The following is a 21360-nucleotide window of genomic DNA, read 5'->3' on the forward strand; positions in this document are numbered from 1 at the left end:
ACTAGTTGGTCAAATATCTATAGCACATGAACATTGAAGGGTGCTAACTACAGTTATCTCACTGAAGCATCTTTTTTTTCATTTAGCAAATGTTGATTTCATTAAGTGCCAGGCTCTAAGAAAGGTACTGAAACATTTTCTTCCATTAAAGAAACATAAATAAGAGACAGACATATTGTAGTTTAAATAAGTACATTGATGCTGTAAAAATCAAATTAAGACAAATAGGAGATGTCTATGAAAATAGTCATTACGTAGACTCTCCCTTCCGGCCTATCCTGCATTCCTACCTGCTTAATTTCTGTGATGAGACGTCTATGAGCTCCTTCCTCTCCCAAAGCCTCCCTGCCTCTCACTGGTCTCCTCAGGCACAGTGATCATAGTCTGCCTTTCCATCTCCCTCTGTAGAATACCCCTGCATTCACTCTGCTCATTTGACTAAGCTGGCCTGCTCACTGCTCTCAGCATTGCCTGAACTTTTCTGCCACCATGAGTTTGCTCAGGGTTGTCAGCAAGATATGTTCTTGGTTTCTCGTTTGGCCTGTCATAATTCTGTCCATCCTTCAAGGCCTGCATTAGTGTGCTTTTGTTATCCATGTTTATTTTCCTTCATTGCATCTACTCCTTTTAAGCATTTGTCTATTTATTTAACAGACCCCCACCCTTCCGGAATGTAATAATAAACACACAGGCAAGGTAACAAACTTGAACTCATGAGTATCCCCTGCGGAGCCTAGAATTGCTTTCCATTCTGCTTGGAATAGAGGATGCATACGTATGCAAATATTGAATACATTCATTTGATGCACAAAGACTATTTCACAAGCATTTAATTTCTTTGTAGCATATGCCAGACTCAGAGTTTGGCAATGGTGTATAGATGAAATCGGCAAGTTAACAGACAAAATAGAGTATGTTAAGTGCTTCAATGGAGGTAAGCATGGGAAATTTATAGGAGTGTTCCTAATTCAGGTAAGTCAATGAGTGGATGAAAGCATGGATAAATACCTAAATGAATAACTTAGGTTAATTCTTTGGAGCTCCTATTTAGTATTCTGCTGTCCTCCTTATGGGTTAATCAGCCTGATAATCTGCTGCAACTACAGTCAGGGTCCTAATTTTTTCCTTCACAATAGTTCCTAGTATAACACTCAGGTGGATACAATATAGTGAATTCTGTATACCTGCTTTCTCAGATGCATCATCCTGGCCTTTAACCACTATATGAACTGATGTCTCCAGATGCCACATTAAACATATTAATTTGGGAATTCAAAAAAATAATATTTAAGGCCAGGCGCAGTGGTTCTCACCTGTAATCTCAGCATTTGGGAGGCTGAGGTGGGAGTATCACAAGGTCAGGAGTTCAAGACCAGCCTGGCCAACATGGTAAAACCCCGTTTCTACTAAAAATACAGAAAGTTAGCTGGGTGTGGTGGCACGTGCCTGTAATCCCAGCTACTCGGGAGGCTGAGACAGGAGAATCACTTGAACCCAGGAGGCAGAGGTTGCAGTGAGCAGAGATTGCACCACTGCACTCTAGCCTGGGCAACAGAGAGAGGCTCTGTCTCAAAATAATAATAATGATGATAATAATAATAATAATGTTTTAGAATAAGATTAGTCTAATGTTTCATTATTAAAGACAGATAAAACGTATCTAATGGTTCTTTTGTCTTTGTTTTATTCCTGTGCACAACTTTTTTTGAGACGGAGTCTCGCTGTATTGCCCAGGCTGGAGTGCAATGGCACGATCTTGGCTCACTGCATCCTCCACCTCTCAGGTTCAAGCAATGCTTGTGACTCAGCTTCCCGAGTAGTTGGGACTCAGGCACGCACCGCCATACCCAGTTAATTTGTGTGTTTTTTAGTAGAGATGGGGTTTCACCATATTGGCCAGGCTGGTCTCGAACTCCTGACCTCGTGATCCGCCCAACTTGTCCTCCCAAAGAGCTGGGATTACAGGTGTGAGTCACTGCGCCCGGCCCCTGTGCACAATTTTAACACTTCATTAGTTGATTTCCTTTGGTTTTCTACTCATGGTGATTTGAAACAGTCTCCCTTTTAGAGTGCTTTGCATGAAGAATTTCTAGTTCTTATTTTTTTCAACTTCTGTTTATTTATCTGTTTGTCGATTTTTCCACTAAAAAACATTTTTAAAATTTGGCCTCTTTTATTTTGCTTTTTAATCATGAAAATTAAGAAAGGATCTTGAGCCCACAGTGTACAAAGTACTATTGTAGACAGCTGAAGTGATACCTCAGTTCTTTCTTCTTGGTTTAAAATAGTTTAAACAAGAGCTGCACAGCAAAGGAGGTGTAGCATACAGTAATTTATTACAATGGATAAAGATATTTTGAAAGTTAGGTGCAGAATAGACAGTATACCCTGAGAGAGAAAGAATTCAGGACAGGCTGTTCGTAAGGGTGAGACAGCAAAAACTGGCATTAGGGAGACACCCTTTTGCGGAGTTTTAGGTGGGGACACAGCCAAACCATATCATACACCCATGCCAGTCTTTTTTTCCTCAGTGCTGGGCTGTTGAAATAATGAATAAAGCATAAGACTCCCTTTTTGGGAGTTTTAAAAGATGATTCATAAAGAGGTGGGAAGAGGTGTTACTAGTAAGCATGTTCTGGGTGGTCTTCTGAGTGCACACATGCAGTAACTGTACATGCTTGTTCATACGTTGCATGTCTCATTAGAATCTTAAAACTCCACCGAGAGGTGTGGTTTTTACTTTTATAATGAGCGTCGGGTCAGTTTGGGGACAGGTAAAATCAAAATGTGCCTGCTCTCTGGAAGGGAAAGGCCCTACTGAAGAAAGCTTTGTTTGAATGAGCTCAATTACAATGCAAATGCTGAGGTTTACTGTGCTGACTGTGTGATCACCATGGTTGCCTCATCCCAAGAACATGGTCACTTCCTTGACTGCCTGTCCTGCCTCATTATGATCTAGTAGGTGATTTAAATTTGGTCTACACTCAATGTAATCATTCCATGCACTTTAAACATAATCTAGTTACCTAGTGTCATTGTGCTATATGTTATCCTAACCTCGTATAGTTCAGACTTCAGGTCTCTCTGATACCCAGCCACAGAAGTTTAGTAGGGACTACTCAACTAAATTATCATGTAACAATCAAATAAGACGTACAGTTGAGTAAAGAAATGCTTCTTTTATTGATCAAATTTTTTTGGTTCTTTTTTTCATTTTCATGCCATGATATGTTTGATCCTTATGAGCTCAAACTCATAAAACAAAAGGCTACCACTTCTTGTGGGTTTGATTCAGTTATTCAACAAATGTTTAATGAACACTGTATAAGTTTGTTCTCAGGCTGCTATAAGGACATACCTGAGACTGGGTAATTTATAATGGAAAGAGGTTTAATTGACTCACAATTCCACAGGGCTGTGGAGGCCTCGGGAAACTTATAGTCATGGCAAAAAGGGAGGCAAACACGTCTTTCTTCACAAGACAGCAGGAGAGAGAAGAATGAGAGTCAAGCGAAGGGGGAAGCCCCTTAAAAAACCATAAGATCTCATGAGAACTAACTCACTGTCATTAGAACAGGATGGGGGAAACTGCTCCAATGATTCAATTATCTCCACGTGGTCCCTCCCATATCATGTGGGGATTAGGGGGACTACAATTCAAGATGAGATTTGGGTGGGGACACAACCAAACCATATCAAACACCAACTATGTGCTAGTCTTTTCTTTCTGAGGTACTGGGATGTAGAAACAATGAATAAGCATAATTAATATGTTAAAAGAAGAAAAATGAAGTAGGGAGAGGGCATGGAGAGTTACCAAGGGAGGAACTATACTATTTAACAGGGTAGTTCAGAGAAAGTCTCTCCAGTAGATGCTTTTGAGGAGAGATTTGATTGAAGTTAGAAAGCAAGTCATTTAAGCCTTGCAGACATCTGTGGGGAATATTCCAGGAACAGGTGACAGCCAGTGTCAACCTTTTGCATGCTCAAGGGACACAATGGAAGCCACTGTGGCTGGAGCAGAGTGATCAAAACAGAATGATAGAGAACCGGAGCAGAGAGGACATGAGTGGGGACATCATATAGGATCTGTTGGCCATCACAAGGAGTTCATGTTTTATTTTGAGTAAGTTGAAATGGCATTGGAGCGAAGGAGTAATGTGATCTGACATATATTTTTAAAGTGTACTTTAGTTACTGAGTTGAATTGGTTTTCTTTTGCTGCATAACAAATTACTACAAATTTACCACCTTATAACACTGCGTATGTATTATCACACAGTTTCTGTGGGTCAGGAGCTGAGGAAGAAGGGCTGCTTAGTTGGCTTTTCTGCTGAGGGTCTCAGAAATCTGAAATTAAGGTGTCTCATTTGAATCCTGGGGTCCTCTTCCAAGTTCGCTTAGGTTGTTGGCAGAATTCACTTCCTGGAGGTTGTAGGACTGAAGTCCTTGTTTTTTGTTGTTGTTGTTGTTTGTTTGTTTTTGTCACTGGTTGGGTGTTTTTTGTTTTTGTGATTATAAGCGTGGTTATACTCTCAGCTCCCAGAGGCAGGTCTCAGTTCTTAGCCACGTGCCCCCTCACAACCTGGTGGGTCACTTCTCCAAAACTAGCAAGGAAATCTCCCGAGTTTTGAATCTTTCTCCAATTTGCCGAAATGGAGCTTTCTATAACATAATGTAATCAATCACAGCAGTGATCCACCACAGTCCTTGCCATCAAATTTAACCTAATCAAGGAAGTGACCACTCTCTCTTCGTATTCATAAGTACTGCTCATGCCCCATTGGAGGGATTGTACAGGATGATTACACCATAGGGTGGAAATTTTGGGAGCCAAGTCATAATTCCACTTACTACATAAGTGGTACTATTACAGAATTGTGGAAGGAGCAAGAGAAGATTCTGAAAACCAGATAGAAGGCACTACTGGAGTCTAAGCCAGTGTTTCCCCAAGTTTAATGTGTATATCAATATCCTACGCATTTTGTTAAAATGTAGATTCAGACTTCATAAGGCTATAATAGTGGCCTGAATCTCACAACAGTCTCCTAGGTGATGGTGATACTGCTTGCAGGGTAGCAAGGTACAGGGAAATGATGACAGTGACTTGGGTTAGGGGGGTAACAGTAGAGATAATAAGTGGTCTGATTAGGGAAATATTTTGAAGGCAGACCCTAAAGGGCTTGCTGAAGGAGAAACAAAGGCATCAGGATAACTTCTCACTTCAGGGGATGTCAGAGACTGTGGGGAAGGAGCTTATTTCAGAGCAGAAAAGAGTTCCTTCTGTTTGTGATATGCTAAGTATAAGATGCCTTTTAGGTTCCCAGTAGAGAGAATCACAAAATGTGATGGAAAATAGCAGGTTTATACATCATATTCAGTGTTATTGAAGATTTAAAATTTTACGTTCCTGTGCACCACAACTATGTAACTCTTTCTAAGTGTGCTTAGAATTTATTATATTGTATTAAAAATGTGAGCAATGAAGAGGACGTAATTGATTTGTGCTGCAGATTCTCTTTCATTCTCTTGCATTGACATTAGTAAAATAAGCAGTGTTTTCTTGTCCCTATGCCAGAGTTCCCTACAGTGAAATAAACGTCATTACTCAAATCATTAAAACTATTCCTAGAATCCAAAATACACATCACTGTGCATATTTAAAACACAATGTATTCAAACGCTCTCTAGGTATAGATCTAGACTTTAAGATGATTTTCAGTACCTATCGATTCTGGTGGATGCCTCACTATGAGATGTATTACCAGATTTTCTGTGACTCTATAGACGGCTTCATGGTATAACTAATTATTATTTATTTTCTGGGCAAAATTATGCAATGTTATTTTCATCACATTGTGAGAGGTAGCCATTAGATAGAGCTTGCATAAAAGTTAGTTCTCACTGACTCACTTATCACAAAAGAATACAGTGTAGACTAGGATTGTATCAAAGATAAATTTACTTATAATTCCCTAAACCTCAATCATGTAAAATCTTGGCCTTACCCATTCTCATTTTCAGAAAGAAAAGCATTCAGAAGAATATAAGTTGAAAACTACACTGCCACTCGTTTCTTCCTTGCGATGGCCATGGACATGCTAGCGTTTAACCAGAGACTTGGATTCTCAACATTTCCAATATTTTAAAAGAACTTTAAGTAGAAGATACCTGTGCTTAGCACTGCTTGGGTGCTAAGTTAACATGCAGTGAAATAAGATTATGGCAGGTGGTTCATGGTTTCAGGTAGGGGTGAAATAAAGGCAACAAAGGGCAGTTTGGGTTTAGAGGACGCTTCATACTGTGGAACGTGTGAAAATTCAGTTTATTGTAAGCAAAAACCTTTATAGAAATCCCTGTTTTCCTTTTCTTATTGTTAAACAATAAAATGTACTAGGCTTTATGACCAGAGAAAAATGGGAAGGAGATATTTCAATGATAGCCTGATGATTATGTTTTTATAAATAAGATCGTAAACAGATGGAAATTAAACCAAATCATTCAAAGACAGAGGGTGACAGTAGATCTGAAGGTAGCTACTTTTATGGAGAGTGTTGAGGAAGTGAGAACTTTACTCCTATATCTGGACTCCTTTCAGTCTGGAACCCTGGGCTAGGACTAACAACCTTACAGGACAATTCAGCTTTCTGTTGATTCGAAAGAACTGTGATGACTGGACAAAGCCATTGTTGAACCCTGAACTTGTCACATTATGAGAGGTGGCCGCTAGATCAAGCCTGCATAAAAGTTAGTTCTCATTGACTCCCTTATCACAAAAAGAAGATGTTGTAGACTAAAGTTGTACCAAACTCTGGTTGTTGTTCTATAAACTTGTTTATTTTATAGTGGCATGGTTGTTCTATAGACCTTTTACAGTGTTTCATGTTGAAATCCAGACTCTAAATCTAGGCATAATTATTTTATGCATTAGTTCAAAGATGTCAAACATTTTCTACTATTGTATCTATTTTTATATAATGGATTAACTATAATATAAAGTTTAACTTTTGCATGGTAATTTAAGAAACTAAGTTTCTTACTCTTTCTTTTCCCTAGGTGCACTGAATCAAAAAAATTGGGGAAAGAAATATCCAACATGTAATAGTCCAAAACAATCTCCTATCAATATTGATGAAGATCTTACACAAGTAAATGTGAATCTTAAGAAACTTAAATTTCAGGGTTGGGATAAAACATCGTTGGAAAACACATTCATTCATAACACTGGGAAAACAGGTAAAATATTTGCATTCTCTTTGCCTTTAATATATTTTTCAGACCTGGAGTATGCTTAGACTAGTTTTGTCTCATTTTCCTTTGAATAATGTACTATGAACTAGATAGAAGTTATATGTAGAAGAAACCAAATGGAGCAGAGAAAATGGGAAATTTAGACAGTATTTTGACAATTCGTACAAAAAAATAAAATGACCGATGTCATCATGTCATGTTTTCCTACAATGTAACAATAATGATGCTGTCTCTAGAAGATATGATAATGTGATTTACAACTAATATAATTTAGTCAATTACTTAGTCAATCAGGATTTCTTTTTCTTGAGCATTATAGTTTGATCTTTTCTGCCTAGCCTCATGTTATAGTCAGTATTTGGATATGAAAAAAGCAATTGACTGTAATTGAAATTTTAAGAAAATAAACTCCTAGCTCTTCTATATAGAAGGTTTAAAGTTGTATCCCATCCTTAGGAAACCCTTTCTAAGTGCCTTTTCATTGAGGCCATCTTTAAAAAAAAAAAAGCAAAATATTAATACATTAAAATTTAAATACAAATTCTAATAAGCTATACATATATAAATAATTTCCAAAAAGTGACACCTTTTCTTTTTTGATATTCTAGTTTTTTAAAAAATTATGTTTTGGGAAATTATGTAAAGGCATGTACACATAAGACAAAGATTAGAAAAATATTCAAAATTATAATAGTAGCTGTATGAGGGTAAGCTTTATCATTAGTGAATTTTTAAAATATTTTCTATATTTAGGTAATGTAATTATTTGAATGTAATAGTTTAATTTCAAAACTCAAGAGAGTAGTAGCCAGGCACTGTGGCTCATGACTGTGATCACGGGTACTTTGGGAGGCCGAAGCGGGCGGATCACTTGAGGTCAAGAGTTCCAGACTAGCCTGGCCAATATGGCGAAAACCCATCTCTACTAAAAATACAAAAATTAGCTGGGTGTGGTGGCACACTCCTGTAATTCCAGATACTCAGGAGGCTGAGACACAAGAATCACTAATAATGCAAAAATTAGCTGGGTGTGGTGGCACACTCTTGTAATTCCAGATACTCAGGAGGCTGGACAAAAGAATCACTTGAACTCAAGAGGTGGAGGCCACAGTGAGCCAAGATCATGCTACTGCGCTTCAGCCTGGGCAATGGAGTAACCCATCCTATCCAAAAAAATCAAAGCAAAACAAATGAAAAAACGAACTTATGCCAGGTGCATGAGCTCACACCTGTAATCCCAGCATTTTGGGAGGGCGAGACAGATGGATCACCTGAGGTCAGGAATTCAAGACCGGCTTGGTCAACACGGCAAAACCACATCTCTACTAAAAATAAAAAAATTAGCTGGGCATGGTGGTACATGCCTGTAATCCCAGCTACTCGGGAGGCTGAAGCAGGAGAATTGCTTGAACCCAGGAGTCAGAGGTTGAGGGAGCTGAGATTGCACCACTGCACTCCAGCCTGGGCAACAAGAGCGAAACTCTGTCTCCAAAAAAAAAAATCATGAAAGTAGAGATTTTTCTACATCAGTGCCTGATATGTAATAAACACTAAGTATTTCTTGAATGAGTAATTTTTAAAATTATTATGTTACACGTAATAATTACCTAAAAGTATATTGTCCCAAATCTTGACATTTTTATTTTCAGTTTTGAAGGGTGTTACAAAGTTGTAGGGCATGGAACCTCTGCTTTATTATATATTGTAAGCAAAAATCTTTGTAGAAATCCCTGTTTTGCTTTTCTTATTGTTAAACAATAAAATGTGCTAGGCTTTATGACCAGAGAAAAATGGGAAGGATAGCCTGATGGTTATGTTTTTATAAATAAGATCCCAAACAGATAGAAATTAAACCAAATCATTCAATGACAGAGGGTGACAGTAGGTCTGAAGGCAGCTATTTTTATGGAGAGTGTTGAGGGCTTTATTTTTCTTAGGGGAGAGTGGTTATTAGATTGTTGAGCTAATAGAGCTACATCACTTGGGTTCACCACTGGCTCTTGAAATGACAGTGGGGAACCTTTGAGCAACCTGCTTAGCCTTTCTGTGGCTCAATTTCCTTATTATCTGTAAAATAAGGATTATATAGTATCCACTTTCCAAGGTTGTACGAAGATAAAGTGAATAATACATATAAAGTAATTAGTATAGTCCATGGTACATCATAAGTGATATGTAAATGTTGGCTGTTATTGTTATTGTGCTTATTATTATTATTAGTGGGAGTTTGTATCCCTAGCTTGCTGACCAATATGTTGTATTCAGTCCCTGATGCCAACAGTGATTTCTCCCTAATGGAACAGAGACTATTTAAACTTTATTGAGAGACATCAAAATCTTTCACTGGGCTCTCAAGAGAACTCTCCAGAAGACTGTTAAAATATAGTCAGATAATATCTGCTGTGGAACTCATACAGGGGAGTTTAAGCTTTTGCCACTCAGGGTTCAAACATGAGATGGCCAAAACTCCTCCATAAGAATGAGTTTCCTGCCTTTCCTGCTATAGCCAGGGACCCAGGTTCTGGAGCTTGCTGGTGAAGCCTGGGTGATAAATGGGGGGATAAGCAGCAGCCTGATAAGGAGTAGAAATGGGCTGAAAATAGGAAGGTGGCAACACTCCAAGGAGAAGACTTTTTTTTTCTTTTAACCCTTCTGTTCCTTCCCACTTTGCTCTGTCTTCTTATTACCATCTGACATCTTAGGGAAGCAGAGCATTCAAGGAACAACTATCTTAGGACACCAAACAAACAGAGCAGGTGGACTGACTGTCTTCTGCCCTTGAAGTCATACACTAGTCAGTATCTTCATCTTAGTTTACATTTGTGGCAATAAGATATATTAAGTATACTGTTCAGACCTACAAAGTTTGGCTTCCAAATTGGCAACTTCATATTTTGTAAATTTATCAAATAAATGATTTTTCTTAATGTACCTTAAGTAGATGGAAATTTAGTTGAAATTTAAAATTTTGATTTTCAGAAGCTTAGGTGCACTTGTATTTCTTTTTTCAGTGGAAATTAATCTCACTAATGACTACCGTGTCAGCGGAGGAGTTTCAGAAATGGTGTTTAAAGCAAGCAAGATAACTTTTCACTGGGGAAAATGCAATATGTCATCTGATGGATCAGAGCATAGTTTAGAAGGACAAAAATTTCCACTTGAGGTAAGTCAGGAGATCAGCTGTTTACTATTTTATTTTCTAAATAATTGATGTTTTTATTTAGCATATAATTTGATTAATTTTAAAATCCAATATTATAATTTATAAAGTGATATTTTTATTATTTGATTAATATACTAGACTAAGCTAAATGAATATAAGACTTATCTTTGAGTTACCACTTTGTGGTAACAACCCAAAGTGCCACAAAATAGGTAATCAATAAATGCTGACGAATTAATGAATGAAGGAAGGAAAAGGGAGAAAATTTCATTAACATACTGGAGAATCCTTTGATTTAAATCTTTTGATTGAAATGAGAAAAATTTTCAGCTTTAAAATTGGCAAAATAAATAATTATTTAAAAATGATTGTGTAGTAAAATGTTTTCTTACATGTCTAGAGAAAGTCTAAATTGGTAGACTTTCTGGGAAGCAGTTTGCTTGTTTTTATTAAGAATTTTAAATGATTTACATTCAATACCCAATCTTTAAGTTTAAAGCCATTTAGTCTAAAAATTAAAAAATTACAAAAATTTATTTATAATATAATATTGAAACAAAGGGTAATGATTATTTAAATACATTATGATGGATATTATAGATTTCACAAAAATCATGTTTTTGAATGATATATTTACACAAAAAAGTTCATCATAAGGTATTAATGGTTTTAAAAAGAAACATGTTAAACGGTATAACCACTATTATTTTTGCAATTTTTTAATACATGAAAATTAATTAAATATTGACTGAGAGTGTAGTCTGAGTCAAATGGACTAGGTTTGAATCTTGGCTCCACCATTTGCTTATTGGTTACACGACATAACAATGTATAAATTATTTAACTTACCAATGCTTCCATTTTTCTTCTGTGAAATTGACGTAGTAGCTGCACCTGCCTTATAACATTATTGTGGAAATTAAATGAGGGATTGACTTATTACTCATAAAAGTAATTGAGGGGCCCGGCACGGTGGCTCACGCCTATAATCCCAGCACTTGGGGAGGCCGAGACGGGCAGATCACTTGAGGTCAGGAGTTCCAGACCAGCTTGGTCAACATGGTGAAACACCACTTCTACTAAAAATACAAAAATTAGCTGGACGTGGTATCACTCATGTTTAATTTCACCTACTCAGGAGGTTGAGGCATAGGAATCACTTGAACTCAGGAAGCGGAGGTTGCAGTGAGCCAAGATCACACCACTGCACTCCAGACTGGGTGATGGAGTGAGACTCTGTCTCAAAAAAAAAAAAAAAGTAATTGATGGACTTCAAGAAAATAAATGTTAATAATGATTTTCTCTGGGTGATGGCATTATAGGTGCCTCTTATTTTCTCCTTTAAAGTCCCCATATTTTCTAAAATACCTAGTATGAAACTATTCATTTTATAATTCAAAACTGTTTTATTAATAATAAAAATAAGATAAGATGAATTACCTCTTAAAAGACTAAAACACTTTTTTAAAAAGGTGGATATCTACATTCACATTTACAACTTATAATCTAGATTTTTTTCTTTATTCAATATTTTTAAAGAAAAGCACATTTATCAAATTCGATTTGTCAGAGTAATCAAAGTCAATTCATTAAACAGCATATCACTTCTGAGAGTTTAGCTTACTCACAATATTACCTATTTAGAACAAAGATGAAAATCAAGAAAAATTCTATCAACAAGAGCCCTGAGCAATCAAAATACATGGTACAGAATCCATGCACTAAACCTAATAAAGTTATTTCAATGCAAAAGCCTCTCAAATTGTCTCTCAGAGGTTTTTCTGTTTTTTGTTTTTTGTTTTTGAGACAGAGTCTCGCCCTGTTGCCCAGGCTGGAGTGCAATGGCGTGATCTCAGCTCTCTGCAACCTCCGCCTCCTGGATTCAAGCTACTCTCCTGCCTCAGCCTCTCGAGTAGCTGGGATTATAGGTGCATGCCACCACACCTAGATAATTTTTTGTATCTTTAGTAGAGACGAAGTTTCACCATGTTGGCCAGGCTGGTCTTGAATTCCTGACCTCGTGATCCACCCGCCTCAGTCTCCCAAAGGGCTGGGATTACAGGCGTCAGCCACTGCGCCTAGTCTTGTTTGTTGTTTTAAAACACTCTATGTAATTGTGTAAGCAGGAAACCCAAGGATCATCCCTGGCTTGCTCCTTGTTTCTTATCTCCTATGTCTCACAATCAAGTCTTCTCAATTCACCAGGCATGGTGGCTCAAACCTGTCATCCCAGCACGTTACGAGGCTGAGGCTGGAGGATCACTTAAGCCCAGGAGTTTGAGACTAGTCTGGGCAACATAGTGAGACCCCATTTCTAAAAAAAAAAAATAAGAGAAAATAGCTGAACACAGTGGCATGCACCTGTCATCCCATACAGAGGCTGGGATGACACTTGAGCCCACGAGGCCAACGCTACAATGAGCCATGGTCATGCCACTGCATTCCAGTCTGAGTGACAGAGGGAGACCCCCTCTCAAAACAAACAAACAAACAAACAAAAAAAGCCTTATCAATTCTTCTCCTAAATACCATATGGGAGATCAGAAAAAAGTTTGCTTACTTGGATTATTAAATTAATAATTATTAAGTTTTAAATTGTATTTCTTTCAATTTCCCGTGCTTGTCATACTGTCTTGCCTAATAGGCCTTTCCCATGTGGTACTTCTGACTTGAACACACGCCTTTCTCTTCTGCCTTTCACCTGGCTAAAACCTGCTCATTCTTGTAGGGTCAGTTTAGAAATCCTGTCTCTGAAAAGGTTTTGGTGACTCACCCAAAGCAGGAGCCACTGCCATCCTCTGTTGCACAACCTCTATTTCTCCCATCAGAGCACTAACTACGCTCTACACTCTCAGAGGCTTCCTACTCTTACCTTAGTTCTACTTCTATCCAGCCTGAGACCCCTGATTTCCAAGCCCAGAAAGGAGAAGCACCAAATTATATAGAGGCTGTTACAGAGAGATACGTATATGGACGGAAGCAGAAATTAACAAGGCATAGCCTCACAACTGGAGAGAAGAATCAAAATATGAAACTTAAAACTCTTTTGGTATTTTTTAGGTAGAAGCTGAGAGTCCTTGAGAGCTTCAATATTAATAGATCACAATATGGTAATATCAAAGAATGGTAACTCTGGACTCGCAGGAAAGGCATGCATGCTTGAGAAAGAGAGAAACTTATATTTAAAATAATTCAATAAAACAGTTAAAGTAACATATGGTTATTTATTTCATGTAATTGCTTTAATAAATTTTACTGCACAGTCCCCTGGTAATCTCAAAATGGTCATTTTGGTTTTAGATATGTCTAACTTTCTATTCCCCTCCTTATCAATGGATGGTAAATGATAGTAAATGTAGTTGTATACATGTAATTTATAAAAGATTTTGGAAATACGTAGAATGTAGAATTACACAATTTATAGAACTTTTCAAATAGAACTTATTGAATTGCTTGTTTTATTAAGTCTCTTTGCTGATTTTTATGAAGTCTTTCTGTATCATAAAACTATCATTGTTACGTTTATAGATGCAAATCTACTGCTTTGATGCGGACCGATTTTCAAGTTTTGAGGAAGCAGTTAAAGGAAAAGGGAAGTTAAGAGCTTTATCCATTTTGTTTGAGGTAATAATTATACATACATTTTACACTAATGTAATTCCTTTTTAAGTCACATTAAATATTGATGTGAAATATCAAGACATAATTTCTAACAAAGAGAGGAGCTCATAAGTAAAATTAAAACTGGTGGTCATTTTCAAAAATAGATGACCCTTGCCTGATATTTTTAAAAGGAGACTCTTGTGTTTGTTAATTGGGTGAATCTTTTCCAGCTGGGGCAAAGTGTTCTATAAGTACACAAATTTGCTAATTTGTACATACAAAAAGCATCATATTAATAATTATGTATTATTATCAGTAAATATGAATCATAAAATTTTAAAATTTACTTTTCTTAGTGAAATATGTAAGTTGTCTGGTTTTTATTTGCTTTTTTTTTTTCACCTAACTATAAAAAAACCTGTTTCGGGAACTTACTTTTTTTTTTTTTTTTTGAGACGGAGTCTCGCTCTGTCGCCCAGGCTGGAGTGCAGTGGCCGGATCTCAGCTCACTGCAAGCTCCGCCTCCCGGGTTCCCGCCATTCTCCTGCCTCAGCCTCCTGAGTAGCTGGGACTACAGGCGCCTACCACCTCGCCCGGCTAGTTTTTTGTATTTTTTAATAGAGACGGGGTTTCACCGTATTAGCCAGGATGGTCTCGATCTCCTGACCTTGTGATCCGCCCGTCTCGGCCTCCCAAAGTGCTGGGATTACAGGCTTGAGCCACCGCGCCCGGCCGAACTTACTATTTTTTAATGCACATATTTAAAATGGAATTCATTAATCTTCACATTTTTATTGAATAGTTATCCAAATGTTTTATTCTATTTTTAGAATGTGATTTTTTCTTTAACAGGTTGGGACAGAAGAAAATTTGGATTTCAAAGCGATTATTGATGGAGTCGAGAGTGTTAGTCGTTTTGGTAAGCTACTTGGGGAAATATCTTTCTTCAAGGTTCTGCTTTGGATGGATATGAATGTTGACAATATGACGAAAATCACTTGTTCCAAAAGGTAGAAAGTAGTACATTTTTAAAGAGGAGCAATCTCTCACTTTCCGCACTTGATAATATATACGTTTCTCACCAAACAAATAACAATTTATCAGAAAAATTTGTTACATCAAAAGCATGACACATTAATGTAAGTAGGAAAATGAAATTTTTAAAATTTATTCTTGAAAATAATCTAATTATATCATGCATTTAAAGCCTATTTATCTATTATGTCTCTGCATCATACGTCCCTTAAAGACTAATTCCTAATCTGAAACAAGCTAATTTTATAAATATCATATTTTAAAGTAGAAAAGGAATTGTTACTCAAGTTAAAATTTATTCCCTGATAGTTTCCTTGATAAATCCTTTGCTTTATCAACATGAGGAGATGAGATTTTTGGAAGAAGGTCAACGCTTACATAGCAAAAGATGCAATATGCTTTGACATTGTTCTGCCTGCTATCTCATGGATCTTGTAATTTGTCACAACAAATGCTTTTGATAACATGGGCAGTGGACTGTAAGCCTGTTAATATTACTATTTTATTTTTATTAAGCACTCACACACAGAATCTTAATGCTGCCCTGAGTTACCAATAAAATGAGGATTATTCCTTTCTGGGAAGCTGCAAAATTTGAAATCAGAAACAAAACTCATGAAGATCCTTTTCTTGAAAGCAGAAACCTGGCCTAGGATTGATTTATCGTTGTCAATTACAGTGAGGATCTGAATTGACCCAACTTTTCAGAAGTCAGGAATATGTGAACTCCTGTAGTGTAGCTTTTATTTTTTTTGAAGACTCAATCAAACGCAAGATGAAGCTGTTATCTCCCTCCATTGACCCAGATTGCAAAATTCAACACTGAATGTCATAAGTCAAATTTAATTTTCCCCTCCTCGAGTCACAAAGTGGATTCTATCCAGACTGAGATAAAGCAAATTGTTTGAATTCCTATACATAAAAAAATGTATAATATATGAATTCTGAATGTTACAGACCTTGCACCAGCCTGTGGGGACAATGAAAGAGATGTTAACACTGGGTTGTTAACCCTGACTTGTGTAACTATGGGAACTTTGAGGCTTTCTCTTAAGGCCTCTTTACTTTCCCAGGGTACTTTACTTTTGTGGGTGCCTTGGAAGGCACTCATATGAGCTTGAGAATAAACTTGCTTGTGTTCTTTAAAGTTTCCTTTCTAATACCTAGTGTCTGAAAGCCATTCAGGAAGATACTTCGTCAGATACACTATGACTACATATTATCTGTCTCACTGAGAATATGGATTCCCTAACAGCATTATTCTGCCTATATTCTGGCTCCTAATTTGAAAGCAGAACAGTTCTTGGATTAGCTGAGGACAGATTCTAGTCCTTTACCCTCTCTCTGTCTACTTCACTTGTATTAGTCCATTTTCACATTGCTAAAGCAATACTATTTGAGAGTAAGTGATTTGTAAGAGAAAGATTGAATTGACTCACAGTTCTGCATGGGTGGAGAGGCCTCAGGAATCTTATAATCATGGTGGAAAGCAAAGGGTAAGCAAGGAATGTATCACATGGCAGCAGGAGAGAGAGAATGAGAGTGCCAGCAAAGGAGAAACTGCGAAACACTTGTAAAGCCATCAAATCTCGTGAGAACTCACTCACTGTCATGAGAACAGTGTGGGGGAAACTGCCCCTATGATCCAATCACTTCACACTTGGTCCCTCCTCAACACATGGGGATTACAATTTGGATTACAATTCAAGATGAGATTTGGGCAGGGACACAGAGCTAAACCATATCACCACTATTTGTGCACCAACTTCCTAATTTACCAAAAACTAAAATCCTTCATGCCTATCAGCTCATTCATCTGGATACTTAGTATTTCAATATACTCAGCAAGGACAACGATCCAAACCAAATAAGTGAAGTCTTTCTAAAGTCAAACGTTTCCATTTTGAGAGTTCTTGAATTAAATCCAGTCTTATTTCTGACTCTAGAAAATCCCCTACTGCCCAATACACTGAAGGCTTACCCATATTGGCCTTCAGCCTTTGCTGCTGGCAACCTTGAGGATCAAAGGTGGGACTTGTCTTTAGGCAGTGACTCTGGAACCACAGCTACACCCCCAAATTTGGCTCTGTATTCACCATATAATGTAAGTTATTTTTTTTAAAAAAAAAAACACCTTTTCAACCATTATTCAGCTTATAAGATCTATCTTATTATGCTGTGGGCTGGTTGCTCATTTCCTGTTTCCTCTCTAAAGGACAAAGCCCAGTTTTCATTCCTCCCCTCAACCCCTCTTTCTTTCTTTCCTTCCCATCTACCATACCTACTCTAGGTTAGGCATTGTTCTATCCATGGAGTGGAGAGAGAGAGAGCATGATGTTGCAGCAATACTGAGATAATGAATTAATATTTTCCAAGCAGAGCCACAAAAGATGTTAGTTGCAATCTTTCGAGTTGCAGGGAAGAGACACATCCCAGGTAACATCATCAGTGATTATCTGATGGGAATTCTCATCAGAATGATTTATAGTGCTTTCTTAATCACAAATTCAGCCCAGACATTTCTATACTGAAAAGTTCTCATAGGCGTTGGTGTGGCCCCATGCTAAATATCATTGTACTAAGTAATAGGAGTTGGTTTTATGTAGTTACCAGCCTTTCTCTAGTGCTTGGCCCCATTGTGGTTTCTTCATCTTTGTTCCTCCCCATCTTTTTTTCTTCCATTGTTAGCCTTCTCATGGAAGGATCTGATTAGTTGGTTGGTTGATCATCATTGTATGTTCAAGCAAATAATGATTGCATAAATGAATGACTGACCCCAAATATAGCAGCATTGGCTCTGGTGGGCTTCTCTCTTGTGTTAACAATAGTGAGGTTACTTGAATGAAGCAGGTGTTTTTTTCTCAAGCCAGCAAAACAAAATGAAAACCACAAACACAAACAAAGGAAAAACACTGTATGAAATTTCGTTAGAAGAAAATGTAACGGAAAAGTACTCTGTAACTTAAGAGTCTTGTGATATCTGGTTACCATGTCTGTAAGACAGACTAGGTGACTGCTATTAAGGTTCAGAGGCAGGAAGAATGGAGTCCTCATTGGGGATAGGGAGAGGAAAATTTTTAAAAACTTATTCTGATTCTTTTGCTTCTTTTTAACTTTTTTCCCCCTTTGATTTCTTTCCCAATAATAGGAAAATTCTCTATCTCACTCTCCTTACTCAGGTCTCACCTCTGCTTTCCCTTCTTGGCCCCTGGCTCTCCTGGAGTCAATTTATTTCCACCTAATTTAGCCATGAGTCAATTTCTGGCTCCTTACCTAATTACTATCCTCAACACACACATTTTTCATGAAATATTTGTAAGATAAATTTAGTCTTCAGTGGGAAAAGGAACAATTACAGTCCACTTGTCAGTTAAAGAGGTAATTTACAACAATTTTTTAGTATTGAAAACATAAATCTAAAAAGCATTCACATGTTAAAAATAAATATTCTTCTTAGTTCCTAAGAACTTGAATCTAATCTGAATTCTGATCATGTTATCTTGACATTGGAGAAGAGGAGAACGTACTTTTAGAAGTTACTAATGAATCCATTAAATCAAACAAAACTTGAACTTTCTAATGGATTAAAACTACATGTAGGCCATATTGACATGACTATCAATTCAGTTAAGAAAAGGTTTTTGGCGGGGCACGGTGGCTCACGCCTGTAATCCCAGCACTTTGGGAGGCCGAAGCCGGGGGACCACGAGGTCAGGAGATTGAGATCATCCTGGCTAACACAGTGAAACCCCGTCTCTACTAAAAATACAAAAACTAGCTAGGCATGGTGGTGGGCATCTGTAGTCCCAGCTACTCGGGAGGCTGAGGCAGGAGAATGGCGTGAACCTGGGAGATGGAGCTTGCAGTGAGCTGAGATCCGGCCATTGCACTCCAGCCTGGGAGACAGTGAGACAACCGTCTCAAAAAAAAAAAAAAAAGAAAAGGTTTTTATTTCTAACATTCAGTTGTTAATTCAGACTGAAGCAGTTGTCTCTAACTTTAGTTAGTAACAGTACTCCCTTTCCCTTCAGAATTTTCTGCGTTACAGAAAAGTTAACATTTACTAATTTAACTTTTAAATACCTTTTTTTCTTTGAGGCTTTCTGAATGTGTTCAGTCTTCATAGAGTTGAGAGCTGGAATAGACTTTTAAGATCAGATAGTCTAGTCATTTCACGTTCTAATATGGAAAGTGTGGTTAAGAAAGACTAAAACCTTGAAAAGGCTTCACTTTACTTGGGATGTTCTACAGTAGTCTGCATGTTTGCATCACCTTGGGATGCTTTTTAAAATCTAGATGCCCAGGCCTGACCACTAGAGATCTTAATTCAAATGGTCTAGAGTGGGGCCTGAGGCATTGGTATTTTTCTAAAACTCCCTGGATTATTCACATAAGGATTAACACCACTGCTCTACATTCTGCCACCTCACTTAGACTACACTGATTGGCTTCAGGGACTATTTCTTAATGGCCTCAATCTCATAGACAGGGCAGAGGACTTGCACTGGTGTGGGTAGCTCAGGAGATAGGAAAACAAATTAGACACAGATCTCACTTGTAAATAGATTGCTGCCTGCATAAGTGAGGGCTGGTTCACAAATAGCTAAATGACCAAGGTATTGCTATTGATAAGTGCTATTGGAGACTATTCAAGGAGACCGATATATTTGGATTGTTTCAGGGTTTGAAGGCCAGATGGCCCACCTAGGAAAACTCTACCAGTTTTGGGATAGAAATTCTATAATCTGTATACAAGTTTATATATAAGAATAAATCAATATTTATTAGTGTGTGTACACACACAAACACATAGTGCATATTGTATCAAAAATATTTTTTTCCACTCTTTGACTTTCCTTTTAACTCTCTTAATGACTATTGATGAAGAGATCTTGATTGCCATATACTAAACTTTCTCGTATTTCTTTTAATGAGTAATATTTTTTTGTGTGCCATTTCAGAAACCTCAACCTACCATTAGGTTATGATGATAGTTTTTTAATATTTTCATTTAAAAGAATTATTAATATGTTCATTTAAATCTGCAATCAGTTTAGAAGTGATATGTGCTTATGATGTGAAGTAGGGAATCAAGATTCACTTTTTTCCATGAGGATATTCAATTGATATAGTACTGTTTATTGAAAAGATCATCCATTCCACATTCCATAATAATTTTTCTATCATAGATTAAATGATCATATTTTTCTCTTTTATTTTCTCTTCCATTGTTCTCTTCATCTGTCTTTGCACAAATACATCACTATCATAATTTCTACAGCGTTATATGTAACGGTATGACAGATCTTCGTATCTACTAGTGAAAGTTCTCCAGCTTTATTATTTTTCAAGATTTCCTTAACTTTTCTTTGGATTTTTATTGAAATTTTAGAATCAGTATGTCAATTACACATAACAGCCTTCTGGGATTTTGATTAGGATTTCATTGAATCCATGAATCAATTTGGGGAAAATCAACACCTTCACAATACTGACTCTTCCAACCCATGCACGTGGTCTTTCTACCATTTTAATATTTATTTAATTCTCTCAAGAGTGTTTTGTAATTTTCAGTGTAGATGTTCTACACATTATTTGTTAGATTTATTTGTATTTGATAATATTTTGCTATTTTAAATCATATTGCTTTAAATTTTATTTTCTGTTGTTTGATGATGGTACACGAAAATACAATTGATTTTTGTATATTGGTCTATGTACAGGGACTTTGCAAATTTCACTTATTTCTCATACTTTGTAAATGTTCTTTCTTTCTTTCTTTCTTTCTTTCTTTCTTTCTTTCTTTCTTTCTTTCTTTCTTTCCTTCCTTCCTTCCTTCCTTCCTTCCTTCCTTCCTTCCTTCCTTTCCTTCTTTCTTTCTTTCTTTCCTTATTTTTTTATTTTTTGAGATGGAGTCTCGCTTTGTCACCCAGGCTGGAGTGCAGTGGCGCGATCTTGGCTCACTGCAACCTCCGCCTCCTGGTTCAAGCGATTCTCCTGCGTCAGCCTCCTGAGTAGCTGGAACTACAGGCGCATGCCAACACGTCCAGCTAATTTTTTGTATTTTTAGTAGAGATGGGGTTTCACTATATTAGCCAGGATGGTCTCGAACTCCTGACCTCGTGATCCACCCACCTTGGCCTTTTTACAGGTGTGAGCCATCATGCCTGGCCTGTAAATAATTTTCAATGTTTTAAATGCACAATCATGTTATTTGTACATTGTGATGGTATTATTTTTTCCTATACAATCTTAAGATTTTTGTTTCTTTTTTCTTTATTGCACTGGCTCAATCTTCCAGTTCAATG

At 37.1% G+C, this 21360-nt stretch overlaps 1 protein-coding gene across 4 annotated transcripts in view; it reads left to right on the top strand.

Moving 5' to 3' along the window:
* The window catches only part of PTPRZ1 (protein tyrosine phosphatase receptor type Z1), a 192381-nt gene that overhangs the window by 92237 nt on the left and 78784 nt on the right, over nucleotides 1-21360 (top strand). For all 4 annotated transcript variants that reach the window (XM_005550625.4, XM_005550626.4, XM_005550627.4 and 1 more), the window contains exons 3-6: nucleotides 7057-7236; nucleotides 10263-10414; nucleotides 13943-14038; nucleotides 14870-14936. In XM_005550625.4, the coding sequence (XP_005550682.3) occupies nucleotides 7057-7236; nucleotides 10263-10414; nucleotides 13943-14038; nucleotides 14870-14936 (495 nt within the window). The remainder of the gene's footprint in view (nucleotides 1-7056; nucleotides 7237-10262; nucleotides 10415-13942; nucleotides 14039-14869; nucleotides 14937-21360) is intronic.

The sequence above is a fragment of the Macaca fascicularis genome, chromosome 3 (assembly GCF_037993035.2).
Source record: "Macaca fascicularis isolate 582-1 chromosome 3, T2T-MFA8v1.1".
NCBI classification, from domain to species: domain Eukaryota; kingdom Metazoa; phylum Chordata; class Mammalia; order Primates; family Cercopithecidae; genus Macaca; species Macaca fascicularis.